The 21,754-nt window shown below is 38.3% G+C and overlaps 1 protein-coding gene and 1 pseudogene across 4 annotated transcripts; one reads left to right on the forward strand and one right to left on the reverse strand.

Annotated features, from left to right (window-relative positions):
- The first annotated feature begins 294 nt into the window (after window positions 1-294).
- On the forward strand, window positions 295-15,575 carry LOC131300702 (BAG-associated GRAM protein 1). Of its 4 annotated transcripts, none has more exons than XM_058326662.1 (18): window positions 295-645; window positions 2,377-2,427; window positions 2,782-2,879; window positions 3,773-3,848; window positions 4,830-4,958; window positions 5,074-5,120; window positions 6,139-6,259; window positions 6,955-7,071; window positions 9,455-9,484; window positions 9,641-9,740; window positions 10,647-10,750; window positions 11,114-11,185; window positions 11,318-11,422; window positions 11,760-11,906; window positions 12,050-12,103; window positions 14,629-14,692; window positions 14,972-15,033; window positions 15,208-15,575. In XM_058326662.1, exons 1-18 carry the CDS (start codon window positions 466-468, stop codon window positions 15,328-15,330), a joined length of 1,680 nt encoding a protein of 559 aa, XP_058182645.1. In that variant the 5' UTR covers window positions 295-465; the 3' UTR covers window positions 15,331-15,575. The 4 variants fall into 4 exon arrangements, with proteins under 4 accessions (XP_058182645.1, XP_058182646.1, XP_058182647.1 ...); XM_058326664.1 differs by having other exon boundaries at window positions 296-645; window positions 2,358-2,427; window positions 11,114-11,236; XM_058326661.1 differs by having other exon boundaries at window positions 296-645; window positions 11,114-11,236.
- Window positions 15,576-17,338: 1,763 nt separating this feature from the next.
- Window positions 17,339-21,395, reverse strand: LOC131300704 (ankyrin repeat protein SKIP35-like; annotated as a pseudogene).
- Window positions 21,396-21,754: the final 359 nt, after the last annotated feature.

Genomic DNA, 21,754 nt, shown 5'->3' on the forward strand with positions numbered 1-21,754 from the left:
CTGGCCTCTGTAACCGCTCTAAAAACAGACTTGTGCGACGTCGAATGTCATAAAGACTTAATTGAAGCCTTTTCAACACCAATTAATTTCAAAAGGAATGATTAAAAAGCAGTCTGACAATAAGTCTCATGATGGCAAAAGAGTCCATGTCTTAGCTAACTTCATGCCAACAATAATCATCCATAATCTTATCATGACATTGATAATAGTTTTCCCATAAGCCACTCCAACAAAGTTGTCATTTGGAAAACGATTCATCACTCTCTCTCTCCTCATGCTTAAAATATTTACCGCATTTATTTCTCCTTCGGCGCCCAACATCACCATTACTTTCTCTCTCTCTCTCTCTACAATGCTTGTATATCACTCCTCTTTACAGCACTCAATGCCACCTCCCAAAGCTCTGCACTCCTCCTACCGGCTTCCTCCCAATACAACAAACAAACCCCCCATTACTAAAAAAGAATGTGCCAATTCGCCAACAATTCAGAAAAAATGATATTGGAGGCGGCTTTGGACGTCCTGGTGCCGTCGCTGTGGGAGGTCCAAGTCTCCGTCGCCGCCGCGGCCTTCGTCATCGCCGCCTACTACTGGTTCTTCACTGGCGACGGAGGAGATGACACCAATGCCAACGATAAAGACAAGGTCATTTTCTTGTTAACTTAATTTTGTTTCTTTTTTTCTTTTTGGCGGTGCTTGATAAAATCAAAATTTTCCTTTCTATTTTTCTTTTCCTCTTGATATTGTGATTGTTTTATATTAGTAATCTATGAGTCTGTGTTGGAATTGTTCACGATATGGGTGTATCCGAGCCGAGCTTTGCAGGGTTCGAGCTCGAGAACGAGCCGAGCTCAATTCATCTACTAAACAAACATCTGTAAACAAGCCGAGCCTATACAAATGAGCTTGGCTTGTTTACTACATGATCCTAAAGCTCGAGCTCAAGCTCGGCTCAATAACCAAACGAGCTGAACTGAGCTTTAGAGCGTTGAGCTCGACTTGTTTACTACACGAGCCTAAAACTTGAGCTTAAGCTCGGCTCAATTAGTAAATGAGCAGAGCCCTGAGCTGCTCGCGAGCTAAAATTTCCTAATACCCTTTCTGCTTTCAAAAATAGTGCAGCAGAGACAGTGCACAGTGCATACTGATTTAATTTGAAAGCAAATAGGGCATTCTTGAAAACTCAAAATCTTTGAGAGTAATCATTGTGTTTCCTTAATAAGTTGCAGTTCAAGGATTGGATAAACAATTGGGAGGAGGAGTGAAAAATGTTTGGTTGGGAATTCTCTTCAATTGCTCATTTTGACTTTTAGTTTGCTAAGAAGTTATCAAAATTGGACTAGAAACAGAGTAATCGGATAGCAATGTAGGCGAATGGACATTCCATTGGGACTTGGGAGGACGGGGAATGATCATTCAATCCTTTTCCATAATCATTAAGTAGACCAATTCTTTTTTGGGCTTGTTCGTACGGAGATTTGTCTTGGTTTTAATCGGGCCCCGCTAATAGATGGTGAGATTGATCCATGTGAATAGTTGAGGTGCAGTAAGTTAGTCAACAAACTTGAGTTATATAAAAAAGCACTACCTTAAGGTGACCGGGAAAAAAAAATAGAAAAACTACCATAAGGCATTAATTGGTTTGTGATTGCATTGAAGTTTTGAGTAAATTCATTCGATAGATGTTAAAGCATCCAATTCAATGCCAATTGGCAATGACTAGAGAGACTGCCTAGGCTCATATACTAATTTTGAAGGAGATAATTAACCGATGTGGGACACACCCTCGCACGTGCAACCCCCGACTCGCATGTGGAGAGGTAACAAACAATCCATCACATGGATCACAACATACAATGGCGCACTTATGGCACAAACAAGGGGGAACAAACTAAAATCAATAACGAAATACGGAGCCTTACCCAAGATTCTCAAAAACCCTAGCTTTGATAATATGTTAAAGCATCCAACTCAACACCAATTGACCAATGAGTGGAGAGGCCACCCAGGCTCATATACCTGTTTTGAAGGAGATAATTAACAGATGTGGGACAAACTCCAACATTTCAATAAGAAAAGTGGGAGATAAGAAAGTATTCGGTATCAAAGATTTGCTTTCCAGAGCTTATATGTTGTCCAACATGATACCATGAATTTTGCTTGAAAAGTTATATAATTCTGAGTTGGACTGGTATTTGGTAATTTAAAATTCTCTAGCTGTGAACTTATTCTGATTACCTAGGTATTTGTCTTTGAATTCCAGATTTGTTTACATAGTAGTAGTACCTTCAGATTGTTTCGTTTATATTCTTCTCTTCTGATTCCACCGGGTAATTTTCCACTTGTCTGACATGCAGTTCTGGACTCATTTTGTAGATGGGCCAGCTGAACGGAGACCATCAGACAACTTCTACTTATACAATCAAGGTACTTCTGGATCGGTGAACACACAACTTTCTGTTATTTAAGAATGGCGATGAAGTGAGAAGCCTGTTGAGTTTTGTTGGTTTTATAAAAAAAAGGTGTACTACTGGTATGGGAGGTTGCTATTTTAGTGGTAAAACTTCTTGATAGCAGCCACTCTGTGCATATATTGCCAAAGGCTAGGTTTGTCTACAATCTTCCCCGCCCATGCCCCCATTGGTTGGGGATTACACGAGTATTGTTGTTGTTGTAGTATTGTTATGCGAAGGGGCACGTTGCATCTAATTTCTTTGATTCTGTATTGGGCTGTCCTCGGAAATACACATGACAACTAATAGTCCACGCTTTGTGTTTCAGTTGCAGCTGTTGGCAGCAAAAAAACTTACTGGTGCTAACTTGAATGGTACTTCGAATCCTTATGCGATCATCACATGTGGCACGGAAAAGAGATACAGGTGATTAGATCTAATTTCCATTGGTATATTCTTCTTTATTTCGTGCGTGTTGGTACTTTCCTATTTTTTATTAAGTCTGCTCTAATAGAGTTGAAGCATTTGATATGAATCCTCTTAAAAGAAAGGGCTAAGATCTAGCCATGAACCTATATTCCTGACTTTGTATCTTTAGGAATTTGAGCTATGGTATCTTAAAGTTGAGATTTTAAACATATCATCGACTGGGAAATTTTAAACGCATCTTGCTATCAGGTGCTTGAATGTCTCACTTTCTATAGTCAGAGCTTGTCCCACACTGAGTAATAATAACCTTCAAAACTGGTATATGAGCCTGGGCGGCCTCTCCATTCATTCTTGGCTGCTGTGCTTGGGGGCACAACAGCCCCCCCGCCTCCTTATGTAATGGATCATCTGTTTACCTCCCCACGTGCATGTCAGGGGTCTCACATGCAGGGGAGCTGTAGAGCTTGTCCCACATTGAGTAATTATAACCTCCAAAACTAGTATATGAGCATGAGCGCCCTCTCCACTCATTTCGAATTGGTTTTGAGTTTGATGCTTTAACACTTTGTTTCTGCTCGCTCACCTTCCTCTGATTTTTTGCGTACCGCCCTGCTTGTTTTCATACAAGAAAGCTGAAGGCCCTTTATGTAGCTGTCTTCTACATATAAACATACCATATAGATAGCTTTGAAGGAGGGTGTAATTTGATACCTTACTTAATATGTCTTCTCTTTGCTCTGGATGATATCTGGGATGTCTTTTATGATACATGGCATTAGATTTATACTCCTTGTCGATCAATTTGATGGCTTTGTTTGCCAGATTTTGACAAGGGACTTTAACTGCTGTATTTTGTTTTTTTTTTGTGTGTTTTTGCCCTTCTGCTGCAGTTCAATCATTTCTAGCACAAGGAATCCTACCTGGGGAGAGGAGTTTAATTTTTCTGTTGACGAGCTTCCTGTGGAGGTAGTTACTTTGTTACAGTCTTCATTGATAATCTGATATATCATTTTCGTGGGCTGAAGTCTGAAGTAGGATTTCTTCGTCCAAACACAAAGAAGAAAATGAGTTTGTACTAAGCATTTATGTTAATCATGCACTGATATCTTGAAGTATGTTTGGCTTATCAATTTTTTAATGAAAGGCTGTCGGTCATATGTAATAAGGTTGACACAAATGAAACCAGTGAACTTCTCTTACACACCCTGTGGTTTAGTCCAAGTGTGGACGGACCCCCTGACCTTCATTTATCAGCTCATAAACCCTTGTGGTTTGTGGACCAATGTGCACTGTTACATTTTCCTTCCAAAAAATAAGAAAGGTGTGTGTGCGTGTGTTTTTTGTATGTGGTTTGTGGATCATCTTGTTTTGGTCTCAGTACGAGTCTTAAAAATAGAGAAGTGTTGAGGTTTGAATGAGGGAGGCCAAAACAATGTTGTTTTACAAGTACTGTCAATGGTTGTTAGCAGTGCACAATGCGCATTAGTCCCCACTATCTTGAATTCCTGGGTCTGCCTCTGTAATCAAGCACGGAGTCATGCCCAAAAACTTCCCATTGGCAATGACCAAAGAGGCTGCCCATATTCATATGTTAGTTTTGGAGGTGGTAATTAAGTGATGGGTACAAGCACTAATAATGATATTTGGATATACTGAATATTACTATTAAACTTGACTCATTGATTTAACCAATTGACTAAAGAAGTTGAGGGGAGGGCACCACTTTAAAGCTCTCTCAGTCTGTGGGACATTATTTACACATACAGATTTTTGGAAACCAGGGGTTGCCAAGGCCCCCAGTGGTGACTTGGTGTTTCTGCTTCATGCAACCATCCTAAATTCTTGTCTCCTCATGAAGACCAAGCCCATACTTACGTGTATGTAAATGAGATTGTAAATGCCAAGTTTAGTTTGGATCATTGAACTCACTCCAAATTGTTTTGGCAGATTAATGTGACAATATATGACTGGGACATAATAACGAAAAGTGCAGTTCTTGGTTCAGTGACTGTCCCTGTCGGACATGAAGTTCAAAGTGGTGTTGTGTGGTATATGTTGGATAGGTCATCGGGGAAGGTGATTGTTCCTTCAACCATGTCTTCTATTTTTTGTCGGTGTCGATGTTATAGAGCCAATGACCTCTTTTTCCATGTTCTTTCCTGTGTAACTGAACTACCTTGTTGTTTGTCAGGTTTGTCTCCACGTTAGAACAATTGAACACCCACTAAATTCTTGCAGGTAGCCTTTGTTTGTTTCTGTTTGTTGTTTAGACTCTATTTCTCTTCTACTATCTTCTTGAATATCATACACTGTTACCTGTAGTCGGGTACTTGTCTTAGTATGGGGTCAATCTCATTCTTGTGAGGATACTTCACAGTTTTCGAACAGGGAACATCGACCATCAAATAGATTCCAAGACATTAAATAGGTAGATAATTTGTTCAATTTATTTCAGTTGCCAACAAAACATGCTGGAGAGTTTAGCATATGTAAATTGCATCTTTTCCTTCTTTTTTTTAACAACAAAGGAGGATTTTATTATCTTTGGAAACAAATTACAAAGATTAAAAGGATTTTCTTAATCTTTTATGTAAATTGCATCTTGACTGGTATATACAACATCTACCCATCAATTTCCTTAATATTTGTATAGTTCTTTGTTTGACTGATCATTTCAGAGATCGTTGTATCTTTTAGTGTGGGAGGGTGCCCTTGCAAGGGTTATTAAGGCATCCATTTAGGTCAAGATCACCAAATAAGTAGTTACAGCGAGTGTCTCATGTACCACAGATTCATCTAGTTTCAGTGGACCAGTGTAGTGCTTTGTTGTACAATTGTTGGAATTGGTGCAATCTTGTCAAAGATCAGGTGCATATAAATGTCTATATGTTTTATACACATTTAGTTGGTGCTTATGTAAACAGTTCTGTGATATCTGTGTATTGACGTAATATCCACTTTGTGTGTGAGTACATACTTTTTCATCTTTCTGCAACACTATATACTTTAGCATACTAAACGGAGTTATCTTCTTTTTTTCTGCTTAGCCTTCATGGAATAAAAGGGGTTATTGGAAATCTACTATATGCGTGATGTTTGTGGAAAGTGTTTTATCTTGATTGTACCATTTTTTCCCCTTCAGAATTGAGAATTACTATGACTTGGCTATTCCGTAGAAGTATAAAACTTTCCTGTTGACAGCATTGTACTTTTATCCTTCATTGTATTGAGTTAGCATAAATACATGTCCTTTTAGAGTTTTGAATGGATATGCTGGAGCTAAGGCTGGAAGAATGATTTCAGATAAACAAGGGCAGATGGTTGTTCATCGAAAACCTGGGCCTCTACAAACCATATTTAATCTCCTTCTAGATGAGGTAAGTTTTGTTTACTCTGATCTTTTAAAAACATTTTGTTTGTTGATTTTCTAAGAAGCACAAAGAAAAAACACATTATACAGAGATGTCGCAATATGGACACAGCAGCAACAATTTCCCAAAGTAAAGGCACCTACAGGCACATAAATAGTTTGGTACAATATGAGAACTATTATTTAATATAAAATTAGTAACACACTAATATCCAATTCTGTTGAAACAGTATAAAAGCATTTCACATTCTAGATATTGGAAGAGTGGCGTGAACCAAATTTCCGAAGGATCAAATATTTTGGTCTACTTATAAACAAGTTGGAGCTTTTGACCTGCCAAATTCCTAAAATTATATTAAACAATGGAGGGTAGATTAATAGGTTTTAATCCACAAGATTTTAAGTGTGTTTCGACACAAGGAAATCGTGAAATTATACGACATGTTTTCAAGGTTCTGAAACGTGTCGGGGAATGTATCTAGCTACTGTGGTCAATACTTGTGCGACCCAGACAGAACGACTTCCTAGAAGTGCTCATGCTTGTTAGATGAGTTCCACTCATATGTATGTTGTTTGGATTTTACATCTTTAACTTGGAGGTAGCTATGAATATTGAAGCTTTGCGAAATTTAAATCCCTCAAGTGCTTGACCATTTCAGTATCTCCAGCTGCTGACCGTGTTACTAATATGTCATGTTTTAGGTTGTGGAACATAGTTATTCATGTGCACTTGAGATGTCCTTTTTGTATCATGGCCGTATGTTCGTCTCTGCATGGCACGTCTGCTTCCATTCTAATGTGTTTTCGAAGCGAATAAAGGTGAGCAGGCATCTACATTGAAAATATCTCCTTTATCTTTCCATCTTGATTAAATTTATTTTCAAGAACATGATGCAGAGGAACGAAAATCTAAGATGCAATTGTTTTGGGTTAAAAATCAACTTCTTCAAAACATGACAGTAAGGCAGTTAAGGCTTTTCAAACGAGTGATGCTGTAGGTTAGTTTTCTAGTTGTTCGAGATCTACAGTAGACTGGTGTTATCATGATACCAGGAAGATATAATGGCTTTGGGAAATTATAATTATTGGCTTGTTAGATAACATTTGAGGGCTTACCTAATGAGCATTGGGACTTTCTTGTGCAGAAAATACCCGTTGGGCAGTTGGTGGGGGGGGGGGGGGGGGGGGGGGGGGGTGTTGGGTGTTTTGCAAATGGAGGATATCATATTGTTTGTATGATTTTATCCAAATTATAAGTGGTATTTGAGTTACTAAACATCAGTTAGTTTATTCTTTTGGCAATTAGAGGGCTTTCTTTAAGGGCCCTCCCATTTGTTTATTTATGTGATGGAAGATCTTACAGTTGTTTGTGGTAACCTGTGGGGATATGATGAGTTGTAGTTCTTTGGACTCCTTGGGAGCAGCCGTGTGTATCACATTTTTTCTGCTATAAGATAAAGTGGCTATCTTTTCTATGGGTGGAGCAATGGCATTATCTGCATTTTCTGTTGATCTATGAGGCAGCACCAATCTAAAGGCATTAATTCGACTTTGGAGTTAGTGAATTGATTCCCGTGTTACAAAGCTATTTCCTATAGCTGTACACAAAGTTGAGAAGATACAAAGGGAACTGCTTATTATTATCAGGATTTTCTCAGTAGAAGGGAGCTGATTTTAATGCAGTTGTAATTAGGGGATCGGACATCTAAACTGTTTAGGAGCTATCCTGGTATTGGATTTTAGAAATACAATAAGGAAATGATTGGGGACGGGAGGGGGAGGGGATTTAAGCTTGAATTGATTTCTGTAGCTTCTTTTGATCTAGTAGCGATTTTAGTTACAAGGTTGCAGCAGTTACAAATTGTATGAGCTTCACTAAGAAGATTTTTTGTTCATAGTATATTTGCATGGGTGATGCGAGATTGAAGTGGAGATGGTGGCCGTATAGAGCATGTATAATGGTGACTGGTGAGTGTGAAGATACAGTTAGGTAGAATGCTAGTACAGATTCGGTATAATGTGATGAGCTGAAGGCCTATCATAACATGTTGATGGAGAGTGCAATGAAGGTGTTGTCTGGAGCTGCATTTGACGTTTGGTGGCTTTTTGGTAATGGTTGTGCTTATTACATGGTCTTGGCCTCTTGGGTAGAACTCAACCCCAAAAACTGTTGAAGTGAGGGGGGTGCCCTCACACTTACATACTTCATATTAAAGTGGTACCCAGGCAATATGGGACTTCACTTCACACCCTCCCTCACGTGCAATGTGCTCACTCCGCAGCACCTGCCACGTGCAGGCCAAAGACACGCACCCTACCCATCTCTGGTACCTAGCTCTAATACCATATTACATGGTCTTTGGTAGAACTCAACCCCAAAACCTAGCTATTGAATTGAGGTTGCCCTCACGCTTATATGCTTCATATCACTTTGGTACCCGGGCAATATGGGACTTCACTTCATAGTGGTCCTCCTTTTTCTGGGTTTGGGGGCTCATTCAAGGGAGGACGCTTGAAAATGAAGTTTGGAGTGAAGGAACAGATTGCTTCCTATTAGGCATTCCCTTCCACAACGGGACTTGTTTATTTACCCAAGTGGTGATCCTACAATATTAGCAAGTTGATGCATGGAGTGGCTCCACTTCCATTGTTTGTTGGTCAAGCTGTTCTGCCGTTTGGAATAATTTTGGTTTGTAATCCTGTGGTTCATTGTCCTTGTGAGTTCCTTAGTTAGGCTACTGTGCTGGAGGACATGTAAAACTTTGGACAGATCAAAATTTAGTTTTTTATTTGATCATCAATCCTTTGTATAAATCTAACTGTATGTCTCTATCTCTAGTTTAGTATGCTAGAATTGGCTACTATGGTCTTCAACTCTTCGATTGAACTGCAATCTATTTTCTTAGAACTCTGGTATGCATAGTGTGTAAGTTATTGGATTATGTTGCCTCTACCTGTGATATCTCATGAAGATTTTTCAATGAATTTTCATTAACTTTTGCTGGAAGATCTTTATTTTGAAGCTGCTCTTTCTCAGTCTTTCCTTTGATGATAGCTTCTTTACCTCCTGCACCTTCTCTAATTATGGGAAGGAGGAAAAACATATTAGTGATTAGTTATCTGCGCTTTGTTATAGCCTATGTTAACTGCCTATATGGTGCAGGAAATTTAGGACTTAGTGTGTGCATTTTCCATTTGGCAGGTGGTTATTCCATTTGAAGATATAGATGAGGTGTGTAGCTTCTTCTGTTTTGAATTGTGATTATTCCCTCCTTGTGTGGTTGGGTGAATCGAATGTCTTCAAGTCATATAAGTTTCTGAGGATTGCAACTCTTTTGTCATATCTACGAATACTTATCAAAAAAGATTTCTTTCGTAAATTGAACAGATAAAAAGGAGCCAGCATGCACTTATTAATCCAGCCATTACAATTATTCTTCGCATGGGTACAGGAGGGCATGGTGCGCCTCCCTTGGGAAGTCGTGATGGTTAGTCATCAGTGTCTAAGTGTTGTTAAGGTTCTTATGAAATTTTGCTTCAGTACCGGAAAACATTTGTTTCATGAACTACTTTATAAGAATTTGTTGACCTTATCCCAGTCTCATAATGAATTTGGATTAGGAAAGTTATTTTGTTGTGATATAATTAATGTGAGAGTACATATTACTCAAACTAAGAAAGTGAAACAATATTTCATCCTCGTGTGCAACAAGAACGATAAAAAAGCCGTGTGCCTACAAAATTTACCATGTATGGTTTCAAAAGGTACGTTTTAGCTTCCAAATGCGGGTGCATGTACTTAGATTTTCCTATTTAGTTGTCTATGTTGCCATGTTATAATTGCCTTGGAATTGGAGTCAATGTGTCATGTGTGAGCATCAGGTACCGAGTTCACACTGAAATCTTCATGGTGTCGGAGTCCATTGGCCAGACTGTTGGGGAAGATGGATGGAATAAGTTCACAGTCAAATGAAGGCAGATATAAGTTTAAAAAAAATCAATTGTGGAATTCTTGCAGTCAGGACCGATCCCCTTCGTAAAAAGACACATAACTTCTACCAAAGAACTTGAGATAGCATGCCGTTGTTTTGTTTGAAACCTGAAGTTATGAATGATTTGAATGCTTTCGAATTCCCGTAGAGTGGATTCAGCTTAACTTGGAAAATGCGTCAAATATTGTTGACCGGAAATTCATTTCCCACTTTCTTAAATTTGCATGTAATTTGATCTCATCTTTGTCAACGCACTTGTGTGACTTGTATTTCCAGATGAATTAGGGCTTTATAATTAGAGTCAAGTACGCAATCCATCGTTTAAATTCTAGGAGGCCTAAATTTGTTCTTTTGGTAAATTTTGGTAAAAAAGGGATATACATGTTTTTTTTCATTTTTCAGGTAGACTCAGATACAAATTTGCATCATTCTGGAACAGAAATCAAGCGGATAGAGCTGTACAGCGTGCATTGAAGAATTTCTGTGCAACAGTACAAGCTGATAAGGTCTGCCCCTTGTGCGTTATGATCAATTTTTAATATGTAGAGCTGAGTATTGGTCTTAAAGCCCAAAATGCAGTATGGGCTGAATATTGGTCTTTTGACAGTTAAGGCTAAGCGCATTGGGACAAGAGAGCTTAACGCATGCTTTTTGGCGCCTCTTTTTAGAAGCTTAAAACTCTCTCTCTCTCTCTCTCTCTCTCTCTCTCTCTCTCTCTCTCTCTCTCTCTCTCTCTCTCTCTCTCTCTCTCCCCCTCCGTGTGTGTGTGTGTGTGGTTTTTTTCTTTTCTCAGTCTTTGTTTGTTTTTCATTTCTTTTGGTTTAAAAATTCAAACTCCTTTGTGTGGTTTTATTTCTATTTTCTAACAGGAAAGGGAACGGTCTGCACTTCATGCACACAGCAGCCCTGCTAATATTCCTCAAGAAAACATACCGAAGACTGTGCAGTTTCAACCCTTCATCAAAGATGACGTTCTAGTTGTTATACACAATGTCTGTATGTTGCTTTCACTGTCATTGATTATTTTATCTCATTTTGCCTTATGATATTTTTTCTGTGTTGATTCTCTTCAGGGTGATTTCCCAAGCACAGCTGAGCAATTCTTTGACTTATTGTTTAGTGATGGTTCAAATTTTACAAATGAGTTTCATTCAGTCCGAAAGGACACTAATGTTAAGGTGAGTAAAAACATATCTTACCGATAAAATTTGCATACTCAAATTCCAACCTTTTCATTCATCGAATTTCTTTCGAGATGATGATTATGAGAAGTTGTCAATCTTTGAGCTAGTTGTTTTCATGACAAGATATCTGGTCTCTTCTTGCTAGTCAAGAAGAATGCAGAAGTTTACATTTTTTAGATCAAAATTTAGTCACTGGTCGGAATGCTAGTGTTGTCCTGATCTATGTTGTTTCTTTCTGGTTGCACTGGTTGTAACTCTGGGGAAGACACTAATTTTTCTTCTAAATACTAAGCGTATGGGATTTAAAACTCTTTTTTCTTCGCTACTTCAGATTGGTCAGTGGCATGATGATGTTGAGTATGGTGGTCAAGTCAGAGAGATCACATTTAGAGCCCTATGTGAAGGTTTTGTAGGACCTCCAGACACTGCAATAACAGATCGGCAGCATGCTGTTTTATCACCAGATAAGAAACAGCTGGTATGACTGCTTATTTCATGTAATAATTTGATTAGTTTTTTCTGAGACATACTTTTGACATTGATTTTATAGTATTATGGCTTTTGGCTCTAGCATGATGTAATAGTGTCACAAAAATTAACATCTAAATTTTCCTCCATTAGGTACTTGAGTTCCTACAACGCGTGCATGATGTACCATTTGGTTCGTACTTTGAGGTATCGATTCCTTCGACATCTTGTAGCTTTTTTTTTTTTAACTGGACCCCTTTGTAGCTTAATAGCTCATCTTTTTGGCTTAACGTATTCTCTCTCCACTGCATGATGATTGATGGTGGATCGCTGGTTATATTCACGGAATGTGATATGTGTATGTGCGCATGCGCGCACATGTGCATGCATGCGTGTGTGTGTTCGTGATAATTTCCTATGCATAAAAATTAAGCTGCATCGCGAATACCAGTCTCGATTATAGATTGGAGTTTATATGTTAATTTGAAGCAGATAATAGAACATTATACTGCTCCTTATAGAAAAGGCAATATATATATATATATATATAGGGGCGGTTCCGGGGACACTTAAAAAAACCCTTAAAACCCCCCCCCCAAGTTCCCGATCGAATTTTGATGATCCGAGCCGCTCAATATAATTAGAACATGATTTTAAGGGTGCCCTTGAGAAATCAGCAAAAAAAAAAAGACCGGGAAGGGCTTCATCCGAACAGTTTTTTTTTTGAACTTTATTGAACGGTCCAATAAAAAACTGCTCAAATCAAGCCCTTCCCGGTTAGTTTTTTTGCCAGTTTCTCGCGGCACCCTTAAAATCACGTTCTGAACACATTAAGCGGCTCGGATCATCAAAATTTAATCGGGAACTATGAGATTAAGATTTGGAGGGTTTTTTTAAGTGTCCCCGGAACCGCCCCATATATATATATATAATAGGTAGTGATTATCTTGACATGCGAAATCATTGTTTTGTTTATTTAACTTCTGTGTTGATATTTTACATGATTAAAAAGATCCCCATCCAGCATCAGCATTGTTTTGAATTCTTCTTAAGAATATGCCCTCCCAGGCTTCACCATAGTTGTATTTATTCAGTTAATTTACTTGACTTGCATTTGAGTTTGCATGTTAGAATTTGCATAAGAAATTTTCAAGTTTGTCCAGTAATTTTGCTAGAGTATATGTTACAAGAAAGGTGTTTGTGAGTTGTACTCGCTCACTCTCTCTTATATACATACAATGTGTGTGTTAGAGTTAATTAACTTTTGGTGAAACCTAAACACCTAAACAGAAAATTTCAATCTTGAGAAGCTTCTAATGCGGATTGAAACTTCCTAGTATAAGTTAATGGTATGGATGCATGCATCTTGTTATTATGTCTATGGCTTCGTAGAAATCTTTAAGTGCGATAGTGTGAATGCTTGTGCAGGTTGCCAAGTATAATTTGTTGTGGTGCCTTCGCATCATCACTCATCAGATAGAGCCTTTTCAGTCTTGATAATCTAGACAACTTCCACTTGTGTCGGCTCTAGAAACTTTTATTCAGGTGTAAGAAAACTTAATTTTCTAACGTCTGAATTAAGAAATTGCCAATAAAATCTCCCACATGTGTGTGTGTGTATACATATATAACTTTTTTTTTTAATTCTTACAAAAGACATGCTAATGCATAATATACTATACTTTCAGGGTTTTTTTTTTTTTAATGTTTTTTGTTTGTTTCATAATGGTACCATTGTCAGAACTATTAAATACACTGTCCAATGTGTATTCATCCATTGAGCATCTGTTTGGTTATGCAACTTACTCTGTCTAAATCATTTCCGGAATTCTTATTTCCATTGTTGCAGTCACGACAAAAAAATAACCTAAAAGATTGAGATGAAAACACAGAGAGGGAAACAAGCTGAGCTAAAAGCTATTATACAGTGGGTTGGGCTATAAAGATAATTAATATGTAATTCGTGGTTGAATTTAATTGATGTTTGGGATAATGGGGTAAGTAAACTATTATGCGTAATTTCTTTATCTAAATAGAAAAACCTGAAGACGGTGGAGTGCTTGTTATTCGTACATAAGGGTAGTCAAAAAGTATGCTAAAACCAAAAAATCTTATGTAGGTTAGTTTTGATCATCTTTTGCACTTGGTACTTCAGTCTCATAAATGACATTTGACATTAATTGTTATACCTAACCCCAGAAATCCAACTCGGCCAGCACCTAATTCTACTTCTTTTGCTCTGGTTGTTGAATCCCATCTGGGATGCCACTTTCGGCATTGTCTTACTGCAGGTTTAGGCGGAGACAGTGGAATTTCATTTTTTTTTCTGCTCTTTTCATGTATCAATTTCCTTGGGAACAGAAACATTTAATCTGTTTTGTCAAGATAAAGCAAAACAAAATTTCCTTGTCTGTTTGGATTGAGTTCAATAGTAAATGCTACAAGACTATATTATTGGTAAAATAGAATGCACTATACATTATGTACATGTTTTGGGGGTTTTGTCAAGACCCCAACTGTATGGATTCTATGGAAGCTGATCATGGAATCAACATTGACTTCCAGCTGCCGTTGCTGGACAGTCTAATTTTTTTAGACGTATAATATAGTAAGAAAGACAACGTATTGTTTTTTCTTTTAGTTGTTATCATCTATTTGTTGTCAATTTAGCAGATCAGGGAGATGGTCTTTTGTGTTTATTTTCTTCCTTACTAGTTATTTTCTGACATCAGGTTCATTTTAGATGGTCTTTGGAGACAATCTCTGAATCCACATGCAAGGTTGATATCAGATTAGGTAAGCTCTATTGGTTTTCGTCATTTGATACATGCTTTAATTATCATATATTGAATCCATTATATCATTTACCCATCGGCGGCCATCGATAAATTGCAGTAAAAATGGTTACCACTGGGCTGCCTACTAAATTTGTGCTGTAAGATGTTGTTTTGACACTAATTCATTTTGAACCTGGGAGATACTTTGGCCATGCTTTTTGTACACAAGTCCTTGATAGGATTGGGGATTTTAGAAAGGAGATATTTATACATTATACATTTGTTCCACTTGTTTTAGGTCCACATATTAAGAAATGGTGTGTGGTTCAATCTAGAATTAAATCAGATCTACAGCGTGCGGTATGTATTTCTTCCATTTAAAGGATTGTATTTTTCCTCATCTCTTTCCATTTTCTCTTTGAGGTTGAAGCTTTTTAGTTTACTTTCTCTTTTTTGGTAATACCAGCTTACCTTCATAACAATGAGAAAAAACATGGTGAAATGCATCCTAACTTTTATGGTCAATTAACACAGTATAAGGAAGATTTGGAGTTGATGCTAAAAACAGCCCGTGCATATGTTTTATCAAAGACTTCTGGAGGTTCAATTAACAACATTGCTTCTCCTTCCAATAACCATATCCAAGAGAGTGCATAAAACAGTTGGAAGATTTTCGCCTTTGTATTGCTCATCGTGACTTTTTCCCACTCCATTCATATTGTATATCTAGAGCATACAGAGATTAATTGTAACTAATAATCAAATCAAGGAAGAGTTCTTGATCGCAAATGCAATTTCACCCTTTCTCCTTGCAAGCGGTGTCTTGCTACATTTATTTGCCGTTGATGGTGTAGTTTCTCGATCGATATTGCTTCATCTTCATGGAATGGAGTTCCTTCTGATCTATGTTACATGGATCCGTGTTTTTTTTGGCAAAGTACCCATGTCGACACTTCATAATTGGGTGCCAATACGAGATACATATGTTATTCGGCTGCTAAAACTGGATACTGCTAGTTTGTTTTCTAAGTTATTCCTCTATCTTTTACTTTCAAAACATGAAAGTGGGTTGAGATTGATCATATGGAGACATTTGTGGTAGTAATAGATTTCTACTCCAAGGCTACTGGATATGCCTTATGTCATACCATTGTATACACTTTACTTTGAATAATCGATAACTGGACTTTATCACATTCCCTGTGGTGGAATTAGAGTTTCATCTGCAGGGTATGCAGCTTTCCGTTACAGTTTCCCAAAAGAGCGAGGATAAGGGCAGTATATGTTTTGGTTATGCCACTTCGAACACGAGGCAAAACTTGGCAATGCACCAGAGTAATAGAAATGGAACAAAATTGTTGCCGCTGAATTAACACAACCCTTTTGTGATTGCCTACACTTTTCAACTTAGCCTCGACAGGATACTCTTCACGGAGAGTATGGAAGAGAGTATGGAAAGGAGCGATGTTTTCGATGTTACAGATGTTTGAGTGAGGTCAAATGGCTTCCTTTCTGTTCCAGACTTGTAGTGGTCGGTGAGTTACTAACAGATTAATCGATAAGATTAGCGCCATTTAGGGTTTCTGATCAGTTTCATGCTATCCAATTTAAGTTACTTGCTAAAACATGAAAAATTTGCGGCGTAATTTTCGTTGAACAATGGAGAGAAGGCTGGAGAATCATGAAAGGGATATTAGAATTTCCATTTAAGCATGGTGTTTCCAAACATTTCCAAAATACACAAGCGTGAGTTTGAGATGCGTCGAAGTTTTAGGGATGTGTACTTAAAAATACTATCCATGCCCGACAAGAATTCGTTCTTGCGATCACAAGCATATTTGTATGTACGTATATATAGAAGCACCTTTTGTCATGCAAGGTGATCTCCAAATGCAGAGTGGTATGTTGGGTTTTTAAGTACCAAAGGACATTTTATTAGTTCCAGCAATTTGTTCATAATACATGTGCACCAAGTATACACCCAATACATTCTTTTGATAGCTTGTGTGGGCAGACTCATAAAGGACAACAACAATTATGGAACACCATAAACTCCTTCGGTGTTCTTATGCTCACACTACTCAAGCTCACTTGCACAAACTCATTCGACTTAGCCATGTGGCCTCTTTTTTTTGTCATTATTCAATTTTTTTTTTCGCATTTGTTAGTTTTTCATCGATTTTTCAAAGATTATTGCTTTGTCATGAAGAAAGGAATTTAAAAAGTAAAAAATTACAATCAAAATCCAATTGCTTATTTTAGTCTTTATTCAAAAAAAAAATGAATTTTAATCGTAATTTTTTACTTTTTAAATTTCTCTCGTCATGACAAAGCAATAATTCTCGAAAAATCGACGAAAAACTAACAAATGCGAAAAAAAATTTAAATAAGAACAAAAATAAGCCAAATGGCTTATTGAGCCAAGGTCATTTAGCTAAAAAAGCAATTTGGCTTATTTTTTCGTCTTAATTCAAAAAAAAATTCAAATTTTTTAGTTTTTCATCAATTTTTTTGAGAATTATTGATTTTTCATGACGAGAGAAATCTAAAAAGTAAAAAATTACAATTGAAATTCAATTTTTTTTAATAAAGACGAAAAAATTGGCTTATTAGCTTATTTTCATTTTTATTTAAAAAAAAAAAAGGATTTTGATTGTAAAGAAAATGGACAAACATTGGTAATAGCTTCATCACCTAGAATCCAACTACAAGCTTAAGCATTACTATTATCCATGCCACATACCCGGGAAAAAAGAGAGCGCAAAATAGGATGCAACAGACTAAGATGTTACTATGCAGTACTAGAAGCATGGATCAATAATGGAGGAACTAGGAAGATTATGCTCCAAAACAACCAACAGCTCTCTCCCCTTGCTTGCCGCCGCCTCATCCATGGCTCCATTTCCTAGCCTAGTAGCTGCTTCCACAAGTTGTCCCCTTAGCCTTTGCGACAACAAGCAGCATCCGCACGCCTTGGCACACTCCCTATACAGGGGCAAATATGCTATTGCCACCCTTAACGGGCGAGGTGGATCCCTTAAGCAAATAGGAGATCCACCCCACCTTTTAATCCTCACCATGTTCAGGTAATGTTCTTCTCCTTTTCCTTCAATCCTTGAGCAAAAGCAGCCTCGGACCAGTGCTCCCGAAGAAAAGCCCTAAGCTCAGGAGCAACAGCCTTGTCGTCAGACCTAGCAATGCTGTCAGCAACGGCATAAGTAGCAGCTGGATCGCCCAAGAAGTCTGAATGGAGGAGAAATGCTACCCCATCAAAGCATCCACCACAGCGTTCACCAGCGGCCTTGAGGATTTCAATGCTGAGGGCCGCAAGGACACGTTGAGGGACACGAGGGAGCAAATAGGAAGCAATCTCAACTTGGCTGTTGGAAGTGGCAGCCGTAAGGGCTAGACACAGTTCCATGTCTCGGCAGCCTCTTTTCACAAACCATTGGACAACTTGCATGCAACCCCTCTCCGCTGCTCTCATCAAAGGACCCAAAAATGCCATTGAATGACCCTCCTCCACTAAACATTCCATGGTGTCAATCTTGCCATAGTGGGAAGCAAAACACAAAGCCAGGTCAACATCGATGTCCAAACTATTCCTCTGGGAAATCTGCAAAACCACATTTCAAGCCCGAACAAAAATGAGAAACAGAAGCCTCTATAGCTAATGTAAATAATTTATACACCACAAAGAACCTCAGTAACATCTACTTCCCGACATTATATGGCTCGATGATTCCTAGACTCGTGTAATAGAAGAGACTATGACCACACAGTTGATAATTTGCTGATAGCATGCCTGAGGTTTTAAAAATAGCAGAGTCAATACAAAAACAACAAAGCAATATACTTGTGGATATATCCTGAGAAAACCTACAGCTCCTAATACTTACCTTTGCAAACTATCGCTTCCCTTAGTCTGTAGACTCTTTACTCCTACCCTCCTGTACGTACAAGAGGATGGAGGGAACAGGAGCTTACCTCAAGGGAGATTTTAGATTAGAAAAGACAAAAATCGTAGTTAGTCTCCAGACACCATACATGAGGATTCCTAAATTGCATATTCAGAACATTGTAAACTATATAGCATAACCAAAACTAGTGTATGAAACCCAACTGTAGAGAAAACGATCCCCATTTATTTAAAGTAAAAAGCCTAACTGACTTTAGAGTTATGTCCTTGAAAAAAACCAAAACTACCTTTACCTGCAACAATATGCGAACAAGTTCCGTGCAGCCAAAACGTGAGGCTTCAAGAAAACACTGGTTCACATTGTCTGCACCACCTTCTACCAGCATACCTAGCAAGCCGTGAATGGCAGTTGCGGATATCCCCGATGCCCAACCAGGGTCAAATGAACTAGAGAAGAGAGCAAGGGGAAAGCAAGCCGCATCAAAGGCCTCCATGAAGTCCTTCCTGGTAAGTTGGTTGCCTGCCAGATCTAGGAATGTTTTGAATGCAGATAATTGGAGTTGCATCACAACAGCAGAACTTTGAACCACTTTATCCCTATTCCCCTGCCTTCGAGAATGGAAGCCTATACATTTCAGAGCCCATTCAGTAAACTTCTTTACCTTGGCACCAGCTTCTGCCTTTAGAAGCTCATCGCCGTTGCATTCCTGGAGACGCTCATGCAATCTGCCAATAAGGCAATTGTAAAATAAGTTACACGTTTTCATCATGCTACCATAAACAAACATCACTCGAACAATTGTAACCAACAGTCGAAAGTCAAGAATCAACAAAAATGAGGACAGAAGAAAAAATCATCCAAATTGCTTCAATAAACATGAAGGTGGAATACAAAAGCTTGAGAACTCCAAATAACCAATATTGCATGCACACGAAGAAATTAGTAGAATAAGCAGCAGTGTCGTCCTAGCAAAAGTCGTAACGGAAGAGCACTAAACTTGCAATTAACCTTAATAGAGGCACACTTGTCCATGAACTATAAGAAAAAGTGTTAACGTCCCGTCGTCGTCATTTACCGGAAAAGATTAACTATATGTTATAGATTCACCAGGGGAATACGTTAAGAAAGATGTCCACTATTTACTAAGCCTACCTATTACTAAGCAGAAGGGCAAGCTAGGAGTATCTATTCCTGATGAAATAGAAGTTAATTGGGCGAAAAGATGCAGAACGCGCAGATATTGCCACAAGAGAATGAAGGGATCAAGAAAAAATAGAACTTGCTGAAAAGCATTAATTTGAAATTGAATATGACCAGAAAACATAGCCAAATCCGAAAATTGAGGAAAGCAGATTCAGTTACTGCAATTTCGTTTCTAAAAGCAACAATAAATAACCGATGAACTTCATCCATAAGAGTTACTCATCAGATTTTCCATACATTACGCCTCTTACTCTTAAAAATCCCCCTTTTCAAAATTAATTTCGGACATATCAACCACAGAATCTTAAGCAAATGCATGATCTTTACCTTTGGGTCATTAAAGCCCCTGTATCAGCCAAATTCATTGTTCTGCTCTGACAGGCGTAAACACACGATGCAAGGAAAGAAGTCCTAAGAGCAGCTCTTGTTAAGTCATAAGCACCGCTGTCAACAATCTTCTTCATTAATCCAGTAATTCCAAGCAGCTCCAGTTGCGTCCTCAGGAACCAGATCGAATCTAAGGAAATGCACAAGGCATCATTGAGTGTTTGCGGATCTGCCAACGAAACCAGACTTCCTGCAAGTTCCCAGTCATGGGAACTCACAGCGCCCTGAAACAAACGCCCCAGCTCGATCCTGTCCTGCCTACGGAGTTTTTTCGCATGCCCAATCTCCTCGTTCTGACTTAGCTCAGATTCTGCACTGACCATTCTAGATTTGAGTTTCTTCGCCCCACAAGGACAAGCCCCACAAGTACAAGCCACATCGCTGGCCTCACCTTTTTCTGGCGTAAAAACTACAATTTCATTCTTCGGAGATGCCGATCCACTCTCATCCGTTTCCACAGCAGTACAGGATGGCTCTTCGGAATTACACCCCATCTCCAAACCCAAGCCATCAATTCCCATGACCAAAAAATTGTCATCTTCCATTTTTTTACCCCCTAATTGAATGCCCTCCCAAACAGAACTGCCCCCCCTTAAAACTGAGCAATAGTACTCAATCCATCCAAGTACCACAAGGTATTCATATCAATTCTAAAACTCAAACTCAAAACTCCTCGTGCACAGTAAAACTCACTTCAGAAATTCCCCATGCAAATTCATGATAAACCTACTTGGCTATTTCTTTCAGCTTTTCCAGAAACTCCAAATTGTTTGAGCAAAATCGCACTACGAGCGTTTGATCGTCTGTAAAACCAAAAGGCTAAAACCAACAAGAAGCTCGATAACTACAGCAATACATACCAAATCCGTCAAAAGCCCTCTTCTCAGACCAAAAACTACATCAGTAGAAACCCAAAAAACGAACCCATGAGTTCGATCACAATCCACAAGCAAAGGACATCAAGGATCCAGTCGCGACCCTAGCATGCAAAAATTTATTATCATCTCACCGTCATAAGAAAACAACAAAATCAAAAATCAAGAGCCATAGCAAAAAGAAAAGAAGGTAATATATAACAGGTGCAGAGGAATCAGCCAGCGAGAATCAGACGGGAACAGAAATGAAAGGTGAAGAAAAGAGGATCATAGACTGAGGGGAAAAAATCAAAATAAAAATTATAGAAACCAACGTAGAAAATTTATGAGAGAGAGAGAGTGATGCACCTGATACTGTGGAGAGAGACAACAAACCAAATTGGTGTTCGACTGTCCGGTGCGGTCTAACGTTGAATTTAAAGAAAATAAACACCACAATGTATCATTTTTTTCGAAAAGACAAACCCATAACTGGTGCATTGAAAGAGAACAGGGGGGGTTTTTCCTCTTCCCAACAAAGTACAAAACCCATGTCTTCTCTTCTTTTTTTAATCGAAAACTACTCCATGCCCATATTCCTATTCCCAAACGGTGTGCTCTAAAATCACTGGTTTTGTACGCATATAAGATTTTTTATTTTTTTTAAGGGGAATTTAGAGGCCAGCCTTAAGAAATAGGTTCGGAATTAATTTAGTC

This window comes from Rhododendron vialii, chromosome 9a (assembly GCF_030253575.1).
Source record: "Rhododendron vialii isolate Sample 1 chromosome 9a, ASM3025357v1".
Taxonomy (NCBI): Eukaryota; Viridiplantae; Streptophyta; class Magnoliopsida; order Ericales; family Ericaceae; genus Rhododendron; species Rhododendron vialii.